The sequence below is a fragment of the Salvia miltiorrhiza genome, chromosome 7 (assembly GCF_028751815.1).
Source record: "Salvia miltiorrhiza cultivar Shanhuang (shh) chromosome 7, IMPLAD_Smil_shh, whole genome shotgun sequence".
Lineage (NCBI taxonomy): Eukaryota > Viridiplantae > Streptophyta > Magnoliopsida > Lamiales > Lamiaceae > Salvia > Salvia miltiorrhiza.
In genome coordinates this window covers 6,731,231-6,753,144 of record NC_080393.1, presented here as the reverse complement: position 1 = coordinate 6,753,144, position 21,914 = coordinate 6,731,231, and the positions used below count along the sequence as shown (strand labels likewise).

The 21,914-nt window shown below is 37.0% G+C and overlaps 4 protein-coding genes and 1 pseudogene across 5 annotated transcripts in view; 1 reads left to right on the top strand and 4 right to left on the bottom strand.

Moving 5' to 3' along the window:
• The window catches only part of LOC130992114 (nucleolar complex-associated protein 2), an 884,658-nt gene that overhangs the window by 740,065 nt on the left and 122,679 nt on the right, over positions 1-21,914 (bottom strand). The gene's annotated exons all lie outside the window — the stretch shown is intronic.
• On the bottom strand, positions 484-4,641 carry LOC130992133 (glycerol-3-phosphate acyltransferase 1-like; annotated as a pseudogene).
• LOC130992116 (sister chromatid cohesion protein SCC4) lies at positions 9,923-15,914 on the bottom strand. The gene is made up of 13 exons (XM_057916617.1): positions 15,598-15,914; positions 15,181-15,332; positions 14,864-15,005; positions 14,375-14,491; positions 12,790-13,291; positions 12,542-12,580; positions 12,243-12,364; positions 11,779-11,925; positions 11,572-11,661; positions 11,373-11,497; positions 10,932-11,137; positions 10,500-10,624; positions 9,923-10,367 (listed from the first exon to the last, which is right to left on the bottom strand). Exons 1-13 carry the CDS (start codon positions 15,808-15,810, stop codon positions 10,179-10,181), a joined length of 2,169 nt encoding a protein of 722 aa, XP_057772600.1. The 5' UTR covers positions 15,811-15,914; the 3' UTR covers positions 9,923-10,178.
• Positions 16,802-19,174, top strand: LOC130992160 (reticulon-like protein B5). Of its 2 annotated transcripts, none has more exons than XM_057916690.1 (6): positions 16,802-17,105; positions 17,271-17,581; positions 18,137-18,317; positions 18,403-18,544; positions 18,627-18,696; positions 18,803-19,174. In XM_057916690.1, the coding sequence occupies exons 2-6, from the start codon at positions 17,275-17,277 to the stop codon at positions 18,973-18,975; spliced, it is 873 nt and encodes a 290-aa protein (XP_057772673.1). In that variant the 5' UTR covers positions 16,802-17,105; positions 17,271-17,274; the 3' UTR covers positions 18,976-19,174. The 2 variants fall into 2 exon arrangements, with proteins under 2 accessions (XP_057772673.1, XP_057772672.1); XM_057916689.1 differs by having other exon boundaries at positions 16,806-17,029.
• LOC130992170 (uncharacterized) lies at positions 19,331-21,738 on the bottom strand. The gene is made up of 3 exons (XM_057916712.1): positions 21,204-21,738; positions 20,809-21,059; positions 19,331-19,692 (listed from the first exon to the last, which is right to left on the bottom strand). The coding sequence occupies exons 1-3, from the start codon at positions 21,411-21,413 to the stop codon at positions 19,506-19,508; spliced, it is 648 nt and encodes a 215-aa protein (XP_057772695.1). The 5' UTR covers positions 21,414-21,738; the 3' UTR covers positions 19,331-19,505.

Genomic DNA, 21,914 nt, shown 5'->3' with positions numbered 1-21,914 from the left:
AAATTCGTATTCGAGTCGAGTTCGAGCCGAGGTGACCCGCGGCCACAGACACGCAAGTGCGCCTCTACAACATATATATCCAAAAAAAACTAGAAAACTTCCACCAATTGGGCTACTCTTAATTATAACCATAATAATTTTTTTTAAGTTTGCTCAACTTTGCTGAAAAATGTTGCCATCAAGATGCACAAACCACATCGTGTGTATATATATATATATATATATATATATATATATATATATATATATATATATATATATAATCATTTTCATTTAGATATTTCGAATACATTTTACACTCAAACGACGTTGGCGCCAATCAAAATATTCAAGAAGAGTCCCCTTGGGATGGCCTAGTGGTTGGGGTGGTTGCCTGTTGTCCAAGAGGTCACAGGTTCGAATACTCTCGGCCACAATAACCACTAGGTGGGGTGTGTGTGTGGTTTGTATTATTTATAATGTAATTTCATCAAAAAAAAAAAATATTCAAGAAGACTATATATATGCATATAAACTACCAACACATTAATCTATTTTCACATTAAAAAATCATTACCCTCTTACCCCAACCAAAAAAAGAAAAAAGAAAAAAAGAATGATTAATACAATATAGCATGATCTATGAATTCTTGGTCTCCTTCTCCTTGACCACCCCATCGTTCCCAGCCAGCATCAAATACTTATCCCTCCTCGTGAAATTGGTGCACTCAAACCCTAGCGCCGCCCCCAACTCCCTCTGTATATAATTCGCCACCTCGTGCGCTGTCATCCCCCCGGCGCACGTCAGCCGCCTCGGCACCTTCTCCAGGATCCGAACGTCGTACAACGGCCTCGGATTCATGAGGAAGAAGATCGGGTCCAACCACTTCATTCCGCCGGCCGTCGTGCCGTAGAACATCCCCACCTCCGTGTCCACCGCCACCGGCGATCTCATCGGCGAGCTCCGCGAACAACGAGCTGAACCGGAGCAGGTACGGCTCCCGGCACGTCGTCCCCTCGGGGCACACCACCAGGTCGCCATCCGCCAGCAGCCGCTGCATTGTCGCGCCGTCGCGCCACCGGTCGCGCGTCAGCCGCACCGTGCGGATCGGCGCCATGATCTCCGACATCTTGCTCAGACTGTAGGTCACGGCGATGAGGGGCTTGCGGAGGGCGGTGCTGAGGAAGACCGGGTCGAGGAGGGTGCGGTGGCTGCACACGTAGAGGACGCCCCCGCCGTCGGCGGACGGCGGCGGCGCGGCGCCGGAGATGCGGAGGTCGATGCCGGTGGCGGTGCCGAGGAGGATGGAGAGGTGGTAGGGGAGGCAGATGCCGATGAAGAGGCGGAAGACGGCAAGGAGGATCCCAAACGGGAGCCACAAGAACATCGCGAGCGACGCCGCCGGCGTAGGAAGGAACGCCAGCCGGCCGTCGTGGAAGACTAGGGGTTTTGGGTATCGGCTTCTTGGCATTATTGCGCTGCTTTTGGCGTTGTCTTCACTTGTTATGACATATGATTCCTGTTCAAATTAATTAGACCACGTAAACAGCGAGGTTTAGGGTGGTTCAATTCTCTTAATTAATTTTTTATATATATAAAAATAAAATCAAGATTCCCTGTATTAGAATATCTAAGGTACAAACATCATTGGACTTTCATTAATTTGATTTTGTTAATGAAAGTTAATTGATTTTGAAACCTTTGTCGGCTTTGTCGGTATTTGGCAGGTCTATGGTTTAATTCTCAATTATTTTTATACTTTCTTTATCCTCATATTATATGCATATTTTTCATTTTTAGTTTAATTACAAAATTCATCCATACTCTATTTTTGAATATTATATTCACATATTATTTAGACAATTTTACCCTTATAACTTATATTTGTTTACCATAGTTAACTTAAAAATACTCTTACCATTAATATTTCAAACGCTTTTTATTAAAATTCGTGTCGAAAGAAGGTATGCATGCATAAATGTAGGATACAGAATGAAGTATATGAAAACAAAATTAACCAACATTCCTTGCATTATAATCAAAAGTACAAACATCGTATGATTCATATATCATTAGTATTTTCACTAATTCGATTTGATGAATGAAAGTTGATTTTGAAACTTTTTCGAAATGTACCAAATTAGCGAAATCTCTAGGGTTCAAATATATGTATACCTAAAAAAGTGGGTATATATAGTACATTAATATCATCGCAAATGCACCAAAACCAGTAATAAACGAGCGAAATTTAGGGTTCAAACCCCGACCAGATTTACGCGTACCTTGCAGAGAGAGATCATCAAATGATCATGAAACGTCGAGGCTCCGATGCCGACATCGGGCCTCTTGTCGCCGAACATCTCCTTCACAGCTCTGTGCTTCACGACCAAGCCGGCGGGCGAGACCAAGCCGGTGAAGAATTCTCCGGCGCAGCAGAGCTCGGTCCCGACGACCGAATCGACGGCAAGATACTCCTTTAGGAAGTGCTCCACCATGACCCTGGGCACGGCGGTGAAGACGGCCCTATATCCGGCGGAATCCAGGGCCTCGAAGGCGTGGAGGTTGAGGTTCTCGAGGTAGAATTTCGGCAGCACCGCTCTCGAGACGCTCTCGGCATCGCGCCGCCGCATGCCGCAGAACGTGATGAAGATCATGGCGCGCATCTTGGTCTCGTAGTCGAGGAGGAGGAGGAGGAGCGGGCACGAGAGGAGGAGGATGGCGCGGAGGGGGCCGCCGCCCTCGAAGGCGACGAGCATGAAGTAGGGGAAGAAGGAGGGCGACCGCAGGAGGCAGCGGTGGATGTCGCAGACGAGCGACACCCGGCCCCCGCGGGGGCTGAATTTGGAGAGGCTGGGGTGCGGCGGCGGAGGGGAGCGGATTTCTTGAGCTTCATAGCGGCTTTGTAGCATGATTTTGCGAGCTGAGCATCGGTCGGTTCGGCCGGCGGACCAACCGAGACTGGAGGCCGCGCAGCAGCAGCAGTAAAAAGGGGCGGTTACAGGTGAGGCGGCGGTAAAGGAGAGTGTGTACAGGTGGCTGTGTGCGGCGTCTCGCTGGTCTGGCTTGGGGGCGATTCTGCAGGTTTTGGGGTGAGGAGGCGCGCATGAGAGGGAGATAATTATGAATTGGATTTAGGTTAGGTTTTGGGAATTGGGGTGGCTGAAGAATTCTCCAGCACAGACTGTATGATATCGATTGTGTAGAATGAGCAATTACTATTTTACTTATTAATCTTTGTTTCCCAAGAAAGAATACCTTAGTCCAAAGCATGGGAATGAAAAGCAAGAGGCAGTCTTAAACGAAGGAAAGAGAAAAAATTACATTTAATTTGTTGGAAGAAATAATATCGCTTCTTATTAGCTCAGGATTAATTTTATTTAGCACATGTTATTGGAAATTCACGAAACTATCTTCATTCTTATTTTCTTTGAAAAGTTTAGGCAAAACTAAATGAAATTATAGGTAAAGAAAAACAGTGGATCGTTGAGCATGACATAGCGAGAAATCAAAAGGTAAAAAAACTAATGAATCCATGGAATCATGAATTAAGGCTTTTAATATTTAATAAAATATACATGCATTAATACATTGGATTGGAGAAATTGCATCCACAACTTATGTATGCATTGAGGAATTAATCTTATAAGCAACCCAAGCAGCAGTTGGGAGTTGAAAGGGACATCATCATAATCATCTTCTTCTTCTTGTTGATGGAGTGGTGGCATATTAATATAAATTATGAAAGAGAAGAAGAATTAGGAATTAGGGAGTAGTAAATTAAATAGCTAGGGAGCTCCCTTCAGTCCAAGCAGAGAAAAGAAAGGGGTGAAATTTGACTCCCGCTTCATTCACGCATTCATAATAGTATCATCTTCTCCACTAATACGTTTGCGTCAATGATTCGGCAGCAAATTCCTACCCAACACCATATCCATGACTGGACTCAAGGAAGCTCCCTTCAATTAATCTATTCACTCAATAAAAACATATATCAACACTCATTCCTTGGAGAAGACGACTATATATAGAGGTGAAATAATTTCAGTGAATTAATATATAGTAATTAATAGCATCGTACATTTATATCAAAATAATAATAATAATAAAATATTATAAAAAAGTTAATCTATGACAAAGTAGAGAAAATTATGGAAGAAAATCCTTGCATGAACCCTATAACCCTAATCCAAATAGAAAGCCACCAACAACAGAATCATCATATAGTCATCATCATAAAAAAAAAAAAAAACAAGGGTTGGCCAAATCAGATCCAAAATACACACACTCAACCTTTTCCTCTTCAAGAAAATGCAATATTTGGAATTTAATTAGTTTATCAATAAACAGATTTATATATCCTTCAAATCTGGCGCACAGATTGACATAAGAATGAGTATGTAATGCAGAGAAGACACACATACAGAGAGAGATGAGAGAAAAGCAGAAGACTGGGAGAGGAAGTAGAAGAAATTAATTGAAAACAATAAATTAATTTAAAAACAAAAAAAAAGGAAATCAAATTAAACCATCTGACAACAATATAATGGAATGAATGAAGTAGGAAATCATATGCTATGAGAAGACACAAAATGATAGAGAGAGAAAAAAGGAAAAATGAGTAGCTAATGATGTCCTCGGATAATTGAAGGTGCTGATGTAAATCTACACCTAAACTTGATCAGAATTTATAAAGGGCAAGGGGGGGTTGGTAGTCTTCTGTGTGTGTGTGTGTGAAGTGTGAAAAAGAGCAGTGCATAAATTAAAACTAACAGTGGCGAAGGATTGTAGGGTTCAAGAATGCAGAAAGTCTGGTGATGGGACACCACTACATGTATAATACCATTCTAAATAGAGTATTTTATAAAGTATAATCTTATTCTTAGAAAAACATAAACTATCTTTCAAAAAAGAAAAACATAAACTATATATATAGTGATTCATTTCGACTGATTATCAACTGTGCAGAAAGGAAGCACAATTTAAGGCAAGAGATCTCCCATCAAACCGTTTACTTACCAAAAGGCGTTTATCTCATTATTGATGATGCCAATTTATAAGGTTGATTTGGCTTAATGACTCTTATATTAATTGTAAGCTGAATTAATGGCTTAATGACTCTTATATTAATTGTAAGCTGAAACCTACACCCTAAATTCTAAGTCGCGAGAACTATGAGATCATATAATTAAATAAAAAAATATTGGACAATTAAATCTAAATTATGATTCAAAAGTATATGAGTAGGAAATGGTACGTTCTATGAAGGAATTAATGAGCTTGATTCTAGTTAAATTTTATTAAGAAAAAGAATTCGGTTTAAAACTGAAGCAATAGAAATACAACTGATTTTGATAAGAATTTTGGGGACAAAAATGATTCTTATTTTATATATAAAAAAAATATTTTATATAAATAAATAAGGATATAACGAATATATATATATATATATATATACATAATTTTTTAATTAAAATATAATTTTTTATAACAGAAAATAGATTTACCATGTGTGTGCTACACATGATTATATAAGAGAGTTCAAAATTTTTATAGGCCACTAAGTTAGAGCACTTTACAAAATTATGTCATATTTATTCGGGTTTAAAAATTTAGGCCATTTATTATTCATTTTGGTGTAAGTGAGCCACATTTGGGCCCGATGACATCGACGATTATAATTTGGGGAATATGGGGAAATAGGGTTCATAAGGTAGATTCATTTGTGTTTTCAATTTATTTATTATTTCTCTTTAGTCACGTATATTTTTTTAATTCATTTTTTATTTGTGTTTTTAATTATGTTATTTTATGATTATTTTTACATGTGTATAAATACGTCAAATAAAAGAATGAAATAAAATTCCACAACAGCGTTCGGGCTCCAACTATGAAGTCACGCACATCTCACGTGCAAAATAGTTCGACGGGCCTAAATTTGGCTCACTTACGCCCAAATTAATAACAAATGACCCAAATTTGCAAGCGCGAAAAAATGTAGCCTAATTTTCCGAAGAGCCCTAAATTAGTGGCCTACAAAAATTTTAAACTCTATATAAGATTTCTGCAAAATCTTTTGAAACGTTTGATAAATGAATAATTTCGGAATGATGAAAAAAAATTCGAAAATCCAAACGACCAACGAAATTGTTGTCGAAGAAAGAAAAATATAAACTAAAGATTGAAAACATATAAGCGTTGCAGGAAAAATAAAGCTTTAATCTATGTATATTTAATTTGTTTAAAAAAATTATATCTAAAATCAGGAAAATTCTAAGTTGTGGGCTTCTTGGTGAATGGTAGGAATTTCAACCAATATATTTCATGAGTTTTTTTTTTTTTTTCCACAAAAGATGAAAACAAAAGCTTTTCAATCTTTTAGTTTAATATTTCAATCTGCACACAAATATTCATGAAATAGTGGCCGGAATCATGACCACCTCACTTGGAATTGTACTTGTGAAAAAAACATAGATTTAACTACTGAAAAGCCGATCGAAATTCTAATAATATAAATGAAATAAAGTTTTTCTTATTTAATAATGTTTTCCAAACATATATGGGCATTGCCATGTGTTGATGTTGTCTGAATTATAACATCGAGCCTAAATCTTTTGTATGAATTCAACAAAATTACACAAGATGTCACTTAACCCATGTCTGTTTGTCTGTTAAAGTGCAGCCCATTTTTCCAAACGAACACATTATTTTGATTCTTCATTTTTTTATTTATTTATTTTTGTCCATTTGACACAACAGTCAGATTCTTGTGTTCCCATTTTTAATTTTACAGTCTCTTATTTTATTTGATTAATCTATTATGTATATACAGTATTGATGTTGTTATATGTATGTAATATAATTAACATCCATATATAGTTTTACGATTTTCCAACTACGAGATATCCGGATTCTAACCCTATAGTCTAAAATTTAATTACACAGTTTTTCGATATACAAACACATTATATATCTTCTAAAAAATTCTAAAAAAGAACGAGGTATATATATATATGACATTGCATGATAAAGAAATATATACTGTATTGATTATAAAACAGTGGTATGATGTAATTTTTTCACATAATCGTCAACTTCAAGTAATAAGTATATGTTAAAATTTACGTTAACGTGTTAAAACTTAAAAGTATTCGCGCCAAATCATTTTTCCTAATTGTCGATATTTTTAAAACGTCTATTGTCTGTTACAAATTCATAAATTGTTATTATCAAAACGATTTAAAAAATATGCTTGAAATGAAAACACTGGGATCAAAGTCGTTGGTGAATTTTTACAATTAACCATTTTTTTTACTGTAAAACCCTAATATATTGCACATTAAAAACAGTTTTTTACCTATTAATATTACTTACTCTGTCCCACGAATTTTGAGTCACTCTCCTTTTTCGGTCATCCCACGAATCTTGAGTCATTTTCTTATACGTTAAAAAAAATTCATTTATTCACTTTTTCACCTACCACACTTAACACTAAATACTATTTTCTTAATTCTTGTGTCGAAAATAATTGACTTAAGATTCGCGAGACATAGGGAGTACATATTATACCCACTATCTTTTAGCCTACTAGTGGTTACATTAATTAATTTGTCCGCATCAATAATACATATTCAACACGTGTCACACATATTTCAATGTTCAAAATTCGTAGCTAGTCACGATTTATCATTCAAAACAGCTCTGAGTTCATGTTTCACGATCTAGGTTCCATATATACATGCATATAGTATATCTAATTTGAGTTCTTGATTATTTTATTAAATGTTTAAGTAGCTATGTGGCTGACGATATAGATTAATTGATATATAAGGCAACTAAGGAATTGCCCATATACATGTGTATAACAATATATTTGTTTCATACTAATAATGAAAAACAATTCGGTACGGACGAATGTATATTGTGTGAATATATAGAAAATGATAATTATTGGAAAAAAAAGTAGTAGAATAGTTGAGATCCATCATGAGGAAATCATGGTGAGGAGTTGTATTTTGTGGTTCTTAAAACAAATCTTTGATCAAGGCGACAGAAAACCAACTGTTTATGTAATTCCTTTGGCAACAAAATATTGACATTTAATTCTTTTTGTAAAATAATAAAAGTCAAGATTTATACACGATCCGATGTTATAAAACTTTACTTATTATGTCGACAAAGTCCTTTTTTGTAAATCTTTTTTTTAAAGATATGTTTTTGTAAATCTTCAAGATAGTGAGAGCAATAATATTCAATGTGTGTATCATTTGTCTATATTCACTTCATCATCTTCTTTTATTCTTGTATTAATATCATATTGTACTAGCTCGACGATGAGCTATCACCTAACGCGGGAGTCTCAATATATCTCATTCTTATACAATTAATGTTCAAAAATAACTTTCACATGTATATTTAATCCTACACTAGGGTAGCACCCGTGTAAATTTACCGCATGTTGGTTATATGGTTTGTGTGTAAATAGTTTTTTGTTTGTATTAAATCTTAATTATTATTAATAAACTTTAAATGAAGATTAATTAACATCCTAATTAAAATTAATAACTCAATTTGAGAATTAATGAATCCTATTTAGAAGTTAATAAAGCTAATTGAAATTTTATATATCACCGAGTAAAAGAATTTAGTGTTATGAATTACTACAAGTAATTAAACTGTGTAAAATAAAAGAATAATGTTAACAGGAATATTAAAAACATTCAAGCAAACACGTGACGAAAAATAAATAGCTAGCATGCATGATATTTTTTCATGAGTTATATAAATACAACTTGTGAGTCAATTATGTTTAACAACATTATAAGATACAAATATGAGATCTCTTGGTGATCAACTTTTACACATTGAGTGTCTACAATTAAAACACTAATCTGCAGACTTAAGATAAAATGTTGATTCAACATAGAAAAATTTAATCGAATAACCTAATTAGGTTAGACAATCAAACAAACAACATGTTACACTCCAGTGACGTCTTGATCTTCAATCCTTGTAATTGCCCTTCCGGCGATATTTAGTAGCCTTTATAGATTGGTTGTCACTCATCTATCAATGCAAGTCCTGAAGTAACCGTTTCACGTTTATAGCAAGAAAATGACGAATGCTTGCGATGAATGTTATCTCTGTAAAATTATACTCCCAAGTCGTGAGAACAAAATAGCCATCTTACAGTGTTTATAATTATAGAGTTACATGTTGTGGTCAATTTGCACCACTTCCCACATCCATATATATTTCTCGTACAATCGCTGCAATTCACTCTAAAAAATCGCTAGACAATCAACATGTGTAATGTTGGTTGACATCATATTTCTGAAAAATAGGAACTATCAATCCACTATCTTGGACCATAATTTGACCTATCTTCCACTTATTCAAACGTGGTTAACTGCACAAAATAAGTATTCAAGTACTAAAACAAATCAATCTTTCATTACCTCATTTCCTGCTTATTTTCTAAGATCTTAGTAATCTTACCATATTACGGTTTTTATTTTTTCTTCTTTTAAAAAATCCAGCTATTTATATTGACAATACATAATGCAAAATAATAATTAAACTTACCATATCAGTGCCGGGTTCTCTTTGATAGAAAAGAGTGAAAGTAATTATTTTCCATCATTTTCACATATTATGTGAAGTAGATAATTTTTTCAATCAAGATAATTTTTTTTTCCTAGGGCATATCTTTTTCCTCTTTCTCACTTCAATTGTGGATAATACTACTATGAAGAGTTGGTATGATAATATTATCATGAGATGAAAGATTGATGTGAATGTGATAAACTGCTTTTACTTTACATTAGAAAACATGGGATAATTAATGTAGGTGCCACTAATGTGATGAAGTTTTACTTTTTTTTTTTTTTAATCTCCTTTTTTTTCATGATAAATTTGAGAACAAAGATAACACACCCTCAAATCTTAATAGCGAAAGGACCTTCAAAGACCAGATTTACTGCCAACAGATAAAATAAGCTCCTATACATTGTACAGAAACGAGATTTACCTAGAGTCCCCATATAGGCTAAAGAATTTTTTCTCGTAACAAAAAGAAAAGGAAAGGAACAAATCTATAATATAAGAAATAGAGGGACATTTACATTAAATTGAAGCTCAAACTTGTACGCATTTGGCCTTCCATCGTTGCATGATTTGACATGTTCAAACAAGTGGGACACTATAATCTTCTCTTCCGAAGCCTCCCAATGTCCACATCCATCAACCTCGCCGACGACCGCATCGGCGACGCAGCCGGAAGGCCGACAGATTCGGGAATGTCGAGGTCGATAGTTTTGGAAGGGCCAGCTATCGCCTGCTTCATCTCGTGTTCGCTCAATTGATGAACTTGGAGTTTCACTCTGCCGATCTGTTCATTATAAGCATGCACAAATAAACAAGTGAGCAATAGATGCTGCTGTAACTGCTATGGGCAGATATGTTTTTTAACTGATTCTTCACGATGAGAGGTAGTTGAAAGAGCGGGATAGGTGTCCTTTACCAGTTCGTCGTGATGAACATTCGAACGCGCAGCATCAAGTCTTTGCTGCAAGTCATCTGCTTTCCTACTCAGGTACGTGGTGTTCTCCATTTCGCTTCCTCTCTCTCCTGTTTGCTGGTATAAAGCTGCACACAGTAAGAGATGAAGTTATCTCTTCAACTGCTTCTCCAGATTTCTTCAGCAATGGACGAAGAACCACTATTTCCGTATTTCGATTATGTGAGCCTAGCTCGACTATAACGATTTTCTATGACGTTCAATGACTAATATAAGCTTTAGCTACCAGCATCAGGATTCATACGAGCCAAACCTGATTCATATTATCTGCCAAGGCTCTATACATAGCATCAATGGTATTACATTTTCAGGAAAAATTGATAGCACGTAAAGCAGCAGCACAGATAATTATAATCCTTGCATGTATATGTGTACCTGTCATATTTGAAAGAACCCAGTTCTGTGTTGGAATGTCATAGAGTTTCTTCGCCAAAGTTAGAGCAGATCTTAAGATTTCTCTAGCTTGTCCAGTGTCGTGCAGAGCCAGTGCCAAATTTCCTAGCACAGTCAAATACTGTGAAACGAGTTGAAGATTCCCCAAATAAGTATGGGTGATCTGCAAGCCAGAGGCTAGTCGGATTCTGCAGAAAGTTACAGCACACGTCAGAAAAGGAAGGAGAGATTAGATTCTATTGCAATTCGGTTTGGAGCTCTTTCTTGATAAACAGCCATTGAGAATTAAATTAGTTGTAGCAACTGGTAGGAGCAACCAATCTATTATCAAATGAAATGAACAATAGTAGTGCAGTAGCAAAATGTAACTTGTGATAGGAATGAATACAGACAAAATGCAACAAGAGAATAAATTATGATTACCTGGCTTCTTGTAAATTCTGTTGCCTCATGAGTATAAATCCATAAGTGTACAGGGCAGTGGTCTTTTCTCGCACCCCTACAAAAGAATCTATCACAGCTAAAACAGGTCCGATCAAATCAACAGCCTGCGTGAATAGTACGGCCTAGTGAGTCGATCTTAACATATTCAAACGATACATATCTTAAAACATAAAATCACCTTTGATGAAGATTCAGCATCGCCCATACAAATAAAGGAGACTGCTGCATAAATGTGGCTCATGGCTTGCAGTGATTTGCTCTGAGTCAACTACAATGCAAACAAAGCCAAAAACTATAACGTGTGGATCTTGTTTTAAATATCACCTAATGAAAGGAGATCTACACGTATGGTTTCCTTTAGAGCCAATAACAGGTGCGATATTACCTTTGATGCTTCAAGAAAATGAAAAGCAGCATCATCATAACAGCCAGCGGAATGAGCATACTGGCCCCTTAGCATCTCAACAGTACTCTCACAAGCCTGTAGGATGGTTGGAAATCGTATGAACCAATTTCTCATCTGCACCAAAGCCTGGAGATATACCAACACTGATAACATTCAATAAAACTTTGCCCCTGACAACTTTGATAACAGATCCAGACCTTAAAAATAATGCACAGGTAACAATCATTCAACACAAGTTTAAGTTTCATTTCAAGTCTATCTTATCTACAATTAACCCTTTCAAGATGTATTTCTGCAATTACAAATGCAAAGCGTTGATGTCTACACTGTGTACAAGTTTTAACAGCAGGAAGTCAGGTACTTCTCAATTTGAAGCACAATTTAGTTCAAGAGAGAATGCATGCAAGTAATCAATACTGCACTGGTTGAAGGTGATAACCAACCTCTTGCGCTTCTACGAATTCACTTCGTGTAAGATCAATTGCTACTTTGTTCTCTAGGAACTGCATTAGAAGCATTAAATAGACACCAGCCATCCAAATTGCAGAGTGCTGCAACTCGACTTCTGAAATTAATTTATGGCAGAAAACACATGTTAATAAACCCTCAAGCACTGGTTCAGTTATTATATAGATCTGAGAAATTTGACAACTTACACAAATTATATTTTGCTTAATAGCGGTAATTTCTTTTATGAGACTTTCATAGTTGACCAATATACTCAACACAAATAAAATCTCACCTGTAATGCCCTCAGTAACACCTAACTCCACTAGCTCCTCTGCAAGTAAAACAACAAATCAGGTTTCACAAAGTATCCAATTTTTAGGTGAACACCCATCCATCGTTTGATTAGAATTGGTGTTTTTTCTAGATTCATGAATTCAGGAACGCACAAGTGATCGTGAGCAACAGATTAGACAACATAGATACTTTTTAAGACATGTTATGCAAAAGGACATCAGCTTCTTATCATTTTGTGAAACCAACCTTGGATGATTTGTACACCAGATTCAATCCTCTTCAGACACTCCTTAAAAAGCCCTTTTGGCCGGCTGAAAACAACCACCATAAGATCAACTAATGCATAAACTGCACTTCTTGGCAACCATTCCCCATCAATAGGAGGTGGAGCCAACTCCAGCTTTTCAGCCCATGCTCGCTTCACATTCCCAAAATATGCAGGTTCCAGGGTTTCTTTCCCAGTTGAAGTCTCTCCTCTGTAATTACTAAGCTGTTCCTCAAGATTAGTTTGTTTTTCAGCAAGAGCAGATCTGTCTTTGTAGTTCAAGTCAGAGCGTGACAGAGTTTGATTCAATGCCTTTAGTTCATTGGTGAGGTCTCGGATATGTTGCATCCTTTGCAAGTCAGACTTCATAGCAGCATCCAATTTATCAATATGTTGAGCAGCAGTCTTGTAGTCACATATCCGTAGAAGATAAAACAATTGCAGCAGCTCATAGTAAAACAGTAAACCGGGGCACTGTTGTTTCTTTTCAAAACAATCACAGGGGCACAGGAAACAAGGGAAAACATTTTAGTTTCAGTTAATGGAACTGAAATCATCACAACTAGAAAGCATACTGTTTTCTAGTTTGTATTCACTCAGGAAATAATCAATAGGTTATAGGTAACACAATATAATTATTATTCCAGGGGATGCTTTCTAAATATATAATTATTTTTATGCGAAACATCAAAATATGCAGTTATATATATATATATATATATATATATATATATATATATATAGGAGCGCGCTCCAGTGAGACCCCATATTTTTCGTGAAACACTAGGACAATGAATAAGACATATAATACTAATGAACAAAACGTATATCTAATGAACAAGATGTATATACTGATGAAAAATAAAATTTAAAAAATTCGTAATGAATAAGACATATATACTGATGAACAGGGCCGTATATACTGATGAACAATGCAGTATATACTGATGAATAACAAAATTTAAAATATTTTGCTCCCTCCAGGATTCGAACCCTGCGAAAAAAAAATCACCCTCCAGATACAATATCAGCCATAGGATTGATAAAATAAACGCACCAGATCGTGCCCTAGATCTCACTAAAATTAGGGAGTCTCATTGGAGCGGCCCCCTATATATATATATATATATATCAAAGAGTAACTTATACAACATCTCAGTTTTAAAGATACAGCATTTAAGAAGACTTGGGCTGTGCATATGCATTTATGCGAAACATCAAAATATGAAGCCAGACACGACATGAAAAGTATTTCTCGTTTCACAGCAAAGAAAACAGATCGAACGCAAGATAGATATGAAAGGAATATTGTTTCCTTGAAGGTATTCTAAACTAGATATGATAAAATAAAATATAATCATGGAGAAAACCAGACACTTATTCAACAGAATCAATTTATAGATTTAACAACAGAAGCGCACAGAAAGACAAAACCATGTTTGAAATTATCCATTTTTCAGGCCTAAAAGCTCTTCAAGTTAAACTGGTCTGGCTGGACTACTCTGAAAGAAAAGAAAGCTGAGAAATAAATAGCAACATGAGAAAAAAGGTAAGGACATAGCTTACTTTCTCAGGCTCAAGAGATTCCCATATAAGACTGCATCCATTGACAGAGTCTTCTACAAGAAGTGTACTGTCCCACTGCATCACACGCACATGCAATATCGAAGTAGCAAAAAACATCTGAGTCACAAAACAAGAAAACAGAATCAGATTATATCTTCAGTCTTCACCCTACTTAAAAACATTAAAAGCACAGCAGTTAGCACATAATGTAAAGGAGCAACTCAACACATTTAATGTATGAGTAGCTATGAGAAAAGCACATACAAGAATGTCACGAGTCTCATGACCATCACTTGAACATTACCTGATATAGTGCACTAATACAACTCATATTACATGGGGTGCCATTAATGGTAGATAAATCCAAAGAGTTGATATGATGAGCATCATATTTTGCAAACAAAGGTATTGTTTACCTCTAGAAATGCTATCACTTGGCCCCACTATAGTATTTGACAGGTAAAATCTTTCAAAACAAATAAGACAAACCTGCAATTCTGGATAAAACATCTCTACTGCAATTGTAAGGCCTTGTTGCAAAGCTGAAACCGACCCATGGTAATCTCCCTCAATTATCAGGGCATTTGCAAGCTGAGAGTTGAAGTTGCAAGACCACAATTTCCCCGCAAACCTTCAACACACATTCTTAAAGTTTATAAGACAGACTTTTCAAATAGCAAAGCAAGACAAGAATATAATGCTAACTAATTAGAACCTTATACTGAAATAGCATAAATTTGTACAATCAACCACGCAAAAAGACATGCTAAATTAACACATTAAATTTCATTCTTTAGACGCCATACCCCTCTCCAGAAACAGCCGCAAGTTCTAAACCTTTGTTAAGCATTTGTTTTTGTGAAGGAATTGCTCCCACAAGATGGTAGCATTGGCTCAACAAACTATATGCTCTGCACTTCAGCTCAAAGCAAGAAGGAATTGACTTCAACAGAAGTTGCTGCATAGAGTTCAGATCAACTAAAATTAGCTCAAGTTTCAAAAAGGCTCAACTATAACAACCCCCCACCTCGCGCACCCACACACAAATTTACAGTCGACCAACGTAATTCTCAACCTAAGTCGCATGCCAGATACACTAATTGATACCAAATCAAAATCTTACTAAGTAACAAAGCCCCGGATAAAATTGAGCAGATGGAAGCTTAAAATCAAGACAATTCATGGAATTCAGCGAAAAATTATCGATGTGAGAGGAGACGTACGGATCGTTCGAGGTGAGATTTGGCGTGGTTGACGTTGTGTGAGTGCTTGATAAGAAGCGCGGCGAGGCGGAGGCGCGTTTTGATTTCGATTATAGGGAGAAACGACACCGCGCTCTGGCAAATGGCTTCGAGGCATTTGACGGCCTCCCGTATTTCCCGCTGCTGCTCGTGCTGCTCCGCCAGCGCCCACAGCCCTTCCGCCACCGCTTCCATCACCGGCGCTACTGCTAGATACCTTCCGTCATGTTCAGCCAGAAAATTCGAAGCAAAATGTTCCGGGATTCTTTTTTTCTTTTTCTTTTTTTTCTGTTCTTTTTAAATTCCTGACGACAAAATACCAAGCCCATTTGATTGGGTCAGTTGACTTCGACGGCCCAATAACTCGTGGGTTGGCACAAATTCACTGCGTTAATAATTTATTGGCCCAAATAATGATGCATTAATCCTTAAGCTTACTCAATCATTAAGATGGCGTTTATCTTTGAGAATCTATCTTATAAATAGAAATAGTCTAGTTAATCTTTTGTTCATTTTGATATATTGGGACTTGAAATATTCTAAGGCTCTTAACAAATTTTATCCGGATAAGTTTTGTTTGATTCATATCACAATAAAAGCATATGATTGAAGAAATCATATTATTAAGGATAAAAAATACGTAATTATGCAGCAGCTTATCAATCATGCAACGTAAACATGCTTTAATAAGTTTAACTACGCCTTGCTCCTGATGGCGTAGTTAGTGAAAGTGAGCTACTTCGTGATTACTGATTAGAGATGTCTGCATTTGAACAACATATTCATAACTCATTGATATAATTATAGTTCCGTTATTATTGTTTAAAGTCTTGAGATATTTGACTGATGTGCAGCGGAATTTTATTTATGGGATGATTTCTGTAAAATAAATAGACAAATTTTGTACATTTTTGGTATTGCACGCGACTTTTAAATTTAGTTATCAAAAACACAAATTTTGGAATTTTTGGAAGTTATAACATGGTTCACATTTTGGATTAATTGCAATTGTAAAATGTAAATGGAAGGAATAGTGATGTAAAAATAAATGACGTTTGGAAGCTCGCATTACGTTGATTTGGGTAGAATAGAAACTGACAGTTATCTATAAATAAGTATGATATAACTTCCCATTTATTTATCTATTTAGAGGGACCAACTTCTAATTTACTGATGATCCCTTGTGAAGAAAAGAATAATTCTTCTACTGTAGAAAATAAAAAGAAAAAAAGAATTGGCCGAAAATTAAGGGCAACATACGGTTAAGTTGGATATCCACTAACACAATATGCTCATAATACGTTGGCCTCGTTGAATATTTCAGTTACCCAAAACACACACAAACTTAACCAAAACCAAAATCAAAATCGAAATATTCTGCTCAGATCTCTTCCACATCAAGAATTTTTCACAAGTAATTTTACTCATTATGTTTTGATTCATTCTATTACATCTTTATTCAAAATTCTTTGTTGCAATTTATGCATCGAGTATGTATCTGGTTTATTCTTCACATTTCTGCTACTTTCTTATGATTTCTGCTAGTTATGTCATTTTTATGTTATCTTTGTCGATATTATATCCATCCTGATGAAGAACACATTGATGATCAAGACTGTGTGTGTGTTTAATCTAAATTTAAATTTTTGATGTAGGAAAATGGATCAAGAATTTGAGGACTCGTCAGAAGAGAAGCTTAATAACGATGATGAACACCAAGAACAAGGCCGGGGCCTAGGCCTAGATCAAGACGAAGAACAAGACCAAGTGCAAGACCTAGGTCTAAGCCAAGGGCAAGGGCAAGGGCAAGGGCAACAGCATGGGCATGTGCATGAGCATGGGCAAGGGCAGGTGCAAAGCCCGACAGAAGGGCAAAGCCCGGCTGAAGGGCAAGGGCAAGGGCGAGGCCTGGGGCATCTCTTTGGTCGCCAGAAACCGGTGCACAGCGCTCTTGGCGGTGGCACATGTATATTTTCATCTCCCATATCTTTACATTTAATCAAATGCATGCCTCCTCTCAAAAAAATAAAATAAAACCATATGCATTCATATCATCCTAGAAATAAGGAACTTGACAGCACTCGACTCATCATGCATGTACATGCCTATGTATGTTACATATGCATGATCTGTGTACATTATTATTTTAGGGCCTAATAAAACATGGCCCAGCCCGACCAAAATTGGGCCGGGCCATGTTCGATAGCTCTGTGTGCATGAGTCCAAGACCAATGTGCGTGTGAGTGTGTGTGCACGTGTGAAACTTCATCAATGATCAATATGGACTGCAAAGTGGTGTTCCAAAATAAAACAGGTTCAGCTACACTAAAAACAGAGAACTAGACAATACTCGGCTTATCATGTATGTATGTATGTGTTACCTATATGCATAAGCAAGCACATCACTCCAAGAATCAACCATTCAGTGTGTGTGTGTGTGTGTGAAAATTCATCAAGATCAGACACTAGCATACCATCAAGTTCATCAGCAATCTAATTATTGGGTTACAAATATTTCCAGCCGCGGATGTGATTCTATGGCGGAACAAGCAGATGTCTGCAGCGCTGCTAGCCGGCTCGACTGTCATATGGCTCCTCTTCGAATGGATAGGCTATCATCTCATCCCTTTCATCTGCCATTTCCTCATTCTCGCTTTGGCCTCGCTCTTCCTATGGTCGAACCTCGCCTTCTATGTTCACAAGTCAGTCTCCTAACTCTTTTATTTATTCCCCACACTCCATTGATGCTAATCCTCACGACTCTTAAAATGGTTCGTTCCTGGCTAGGGCGCCTCTCAACTTCCCTGAAATCGAGTTGCCACAGGATTTGTGCATGACCGTTGCTCTCCTACTACGCGACAGATGCAACCAAGGTATCAGTATGTTGTGGGAGGTGGCTTCCGGGAAGGATTTAAAGAGGTTTCTGACTGTAAGTAGTCTCAATATAGTACCTAAAGCTTTACACCATTGCACTTTCATACCATAAGCTTATATTTTATGTGATAACACAGGCAATTTTCGCCCTATGGATCATCTCTATTGTCGGGAGCTGGTTCGACTTCCTGACTATCGTCTACATCAGTAAGTGTTCCTTCCGGTTTACAAGTTTTTACCCTCTTGCACGACACCAGGACAACGCTGAGGAGGGAAAACGCCTATGTTTACACATTGGTTTTTCTGGTTGCAGTTAATGTGTTGATTCTGACGATGCCCCCGTTGTATGAGAAGCACGAGGATCAAGTGGATTCTTACGCTCTAAAGGCGAAAGCCAAACTCAAGAGACAGTACAGCAAACTGGATGAAAAGCTTCTTCAAAAGCTACCAAAAGTTCCATTCATCTCAGACAATAAGCAGCACTGATGAAAAATCGGAAATCTAGAATGCTCGTATATTTAGTGCTGATAAAGATCCTAAACCTAGTCATGATTTAGGGTGAAGGATCTGCCTTTACATTTGTTTCGGTTTATCTTGACTTAGTAAGTCTATGATCACATTTCTGGATATCTGTTCAGTTACACAACAGCGCGTTTATATACTACTTATGCTCGTTCAATTTTTACCTATATAAGCAAAGAAAGACTCGATGATAGCTATGTAGTATGTACTGCGAAAAGGAAACTATTTCAGAGACGAGAACAAGATAATGCATTCACGAAAACTAGTGAAGCACTTGTTGTTGCTTCAGTTTCCATATTGAGCACGAGACAAGCAGCCATTTGTGGTTCGTTTTAATATATTGATGCATAGTAACATTAACAGCAGAAGAAATCTCAGTTCATGCCTGCACCCCTATGAACGAATCTACATATACCATCTCTTAAAAACTAACAGATAGAAAGCTAATGTAACGAGCACTTACAAAAATTTAAAATGGGTTTCGCTCTGCATGATCATACCATTGATGTTTTGGGGGGGAGGAATGGCTCCCACCACCCGTATTCATACTTGGCATAAGGAGCAGTCCACTTATCTGGCTTCTCAAACTTGAGATCAATGGGATTCGAAGCCAGAGCTTCTTCTAGATTGTCGGTTTCAAAGCTATCTTGCAGAACACGGTCTAGTCTTAACTTCATGAACCTACATACACACAAACCATTCAGCAGAATTAAAGCTTACAAGTCTATTAGAGTTCTCCGATCCTGGTTTCATAGTCTAGGCCAGGTAAGTCGGTAGCAATTACAAAAATGCATAAATAGCTATAAGACAGGCAACAGCGAGTCTATGAAATACAATGTAGCAAAAGGAGAGCAGCAACTAACAAGATGCATTTTCAGTGCCAATCTTGACACAAAACCATCAGCAAGTAATGCATCAATCGATGAAATCAATCACAACGAGTCTATGAAACACAATGTAGCAAAAGCAACGCAAGAAAATGCATTTCCAGACAGCCATGCTAATCTTGACATAGTAGAATCATCAACCAATGTATCAATAGCTTAAAATCAAAAGCAACGAGTTTTTGCGGAACATAATGTAGAAAATGTAAAGCAACAAGATACATTTTCAGAAAGCCGTGCTAATCTTGACATAATAGCATTGGCAAGCAATGCATCAATCGATAAAATTCAAAAACAATGAGCCTAAGAAACACAATGTAGCAAAAGGAACGCAACAAGAGGCATTTTCAGAAACTGGTGCTAATATTGACAGTATAGCATCAGCACTTAAGCAATGCAACAATCGACAAAATTAAAAAAACAATGAGTCTTTGAAACGCAATGCAGCAAAAGCAGAGCAACAAGATGCATTTTCAGACAGCAAAGCCAATCTTGACACAAAGCAAACACTGTATTAATTTGTTGAAATTCTAGAACAATGAGTCTGTGAAACCCAATGTAGCAAAAGAAGAAGAACAAAGATGTATTTTCAGACTGTCATGCTAATCTTGACACAAGTCACAACAGAATCAGCAAGCAATAATGCATCAACAGTTTAAATTCTAAAACATTGAGTCTATGAGCACAATGCAGCAAAAAACAAGGCAAAAAATGCATTTTCAGACAGCTACGGTAATCTCGAAACACCAGCAAGCAATGCATCAATCTTGAAATTCTAAACCAACGAGTCTACGAGACACAATGCAGCAAAAAGCAAGGCAGCTAGATGCATTTCAGACAGCCACACCAATCTTGCAACACAGTAGAACAGCAAGCAATGCTATAAAACTCGGAGAAAAAGGCGACAACATACGTGATCCAAGGGCCATTGGTGGAAACAAGAGCAACAGCAGGCCTCTTGAGCCTCTTAGTAATGTTAGGGAACTTATCCAAGAACTTAGGCTCAATCACAAGCCAGAAATCCTGCTCCATGTTCCTCTCCCCATAAAGCCGGAGGCGCTCCGACATCAGCTCTTGGAAATGCTCCTCCTCATCCAGCATAAACTTCGCATTCGCCACAACGAAATGATAGCTCTTGCTCCCACCTTCAGCTTCTCCACCTTCCTGCTCTCTCTCTCAAAACCAAAACCAAAACCAAAACCAAAACCAAAACCAAAACCAAGATCAAGATCAGCCCACATACAAAAGCATCAATCTTGATAAAAAAACATTCAAATGGGACATCGGAAAATGGTGAAAAGTTTCGACCTTTACAGCGGCGTCGGAAGAATCAACCGCGGCGACGGCGGTTCTGACGGAAGTTCTCGATTTGAAGAAGGTGCTGCTGGTGATGGGGTTGGGAGATTTCAAGAAAGGTTTAGTTGGTGAAAGTAGGAAGGTCTTTGTGGAATTGTGTGGGGGAGAATAGAGCAACTGGCTGCCCAAAGAGCCAAGATTTAGTGTAGTGGAACCTAACATGGCTGCCAATAATCAGCTACTTCTTCCGTTTGAAGAGAGAGAGCAGGTGTAGTAGTGTAAAAAATGGTGAAAGAAAGGGGATAGAGAGGGAGAGAGAAAAAAACAAAAGACAAACAACCTTATCTGCCTTCTTTTCCCATTCTCCTTATCTCTGCAGCACTACAACTGTTTTTAGAAAGTAAAAATCATTTGTTGTAAGATTTTTTTATCATGGCGATTAGCCCACAGTATTTCATGGCTAAGATTCCCTTGTGCTATCTTGTGACTTGGAAATTCTGACCAGGAACTAATTACTCCATAAAGTACTTCATACATTTAAATTCATTCCTTGAAAAAGAAATACACATAAGATTTCATTGCTGGGAAATAATACAAAGTCATTTTAATTGCTGGAAGGCTAATAGAGTTGCCCATTGTTTGGCGAATTTCGCCGCTTTGTCTTCTGATGTAACTTTATGAAAGTCGTATTTTTCGATCTGGTCGGATTTTTCGATCTGACTT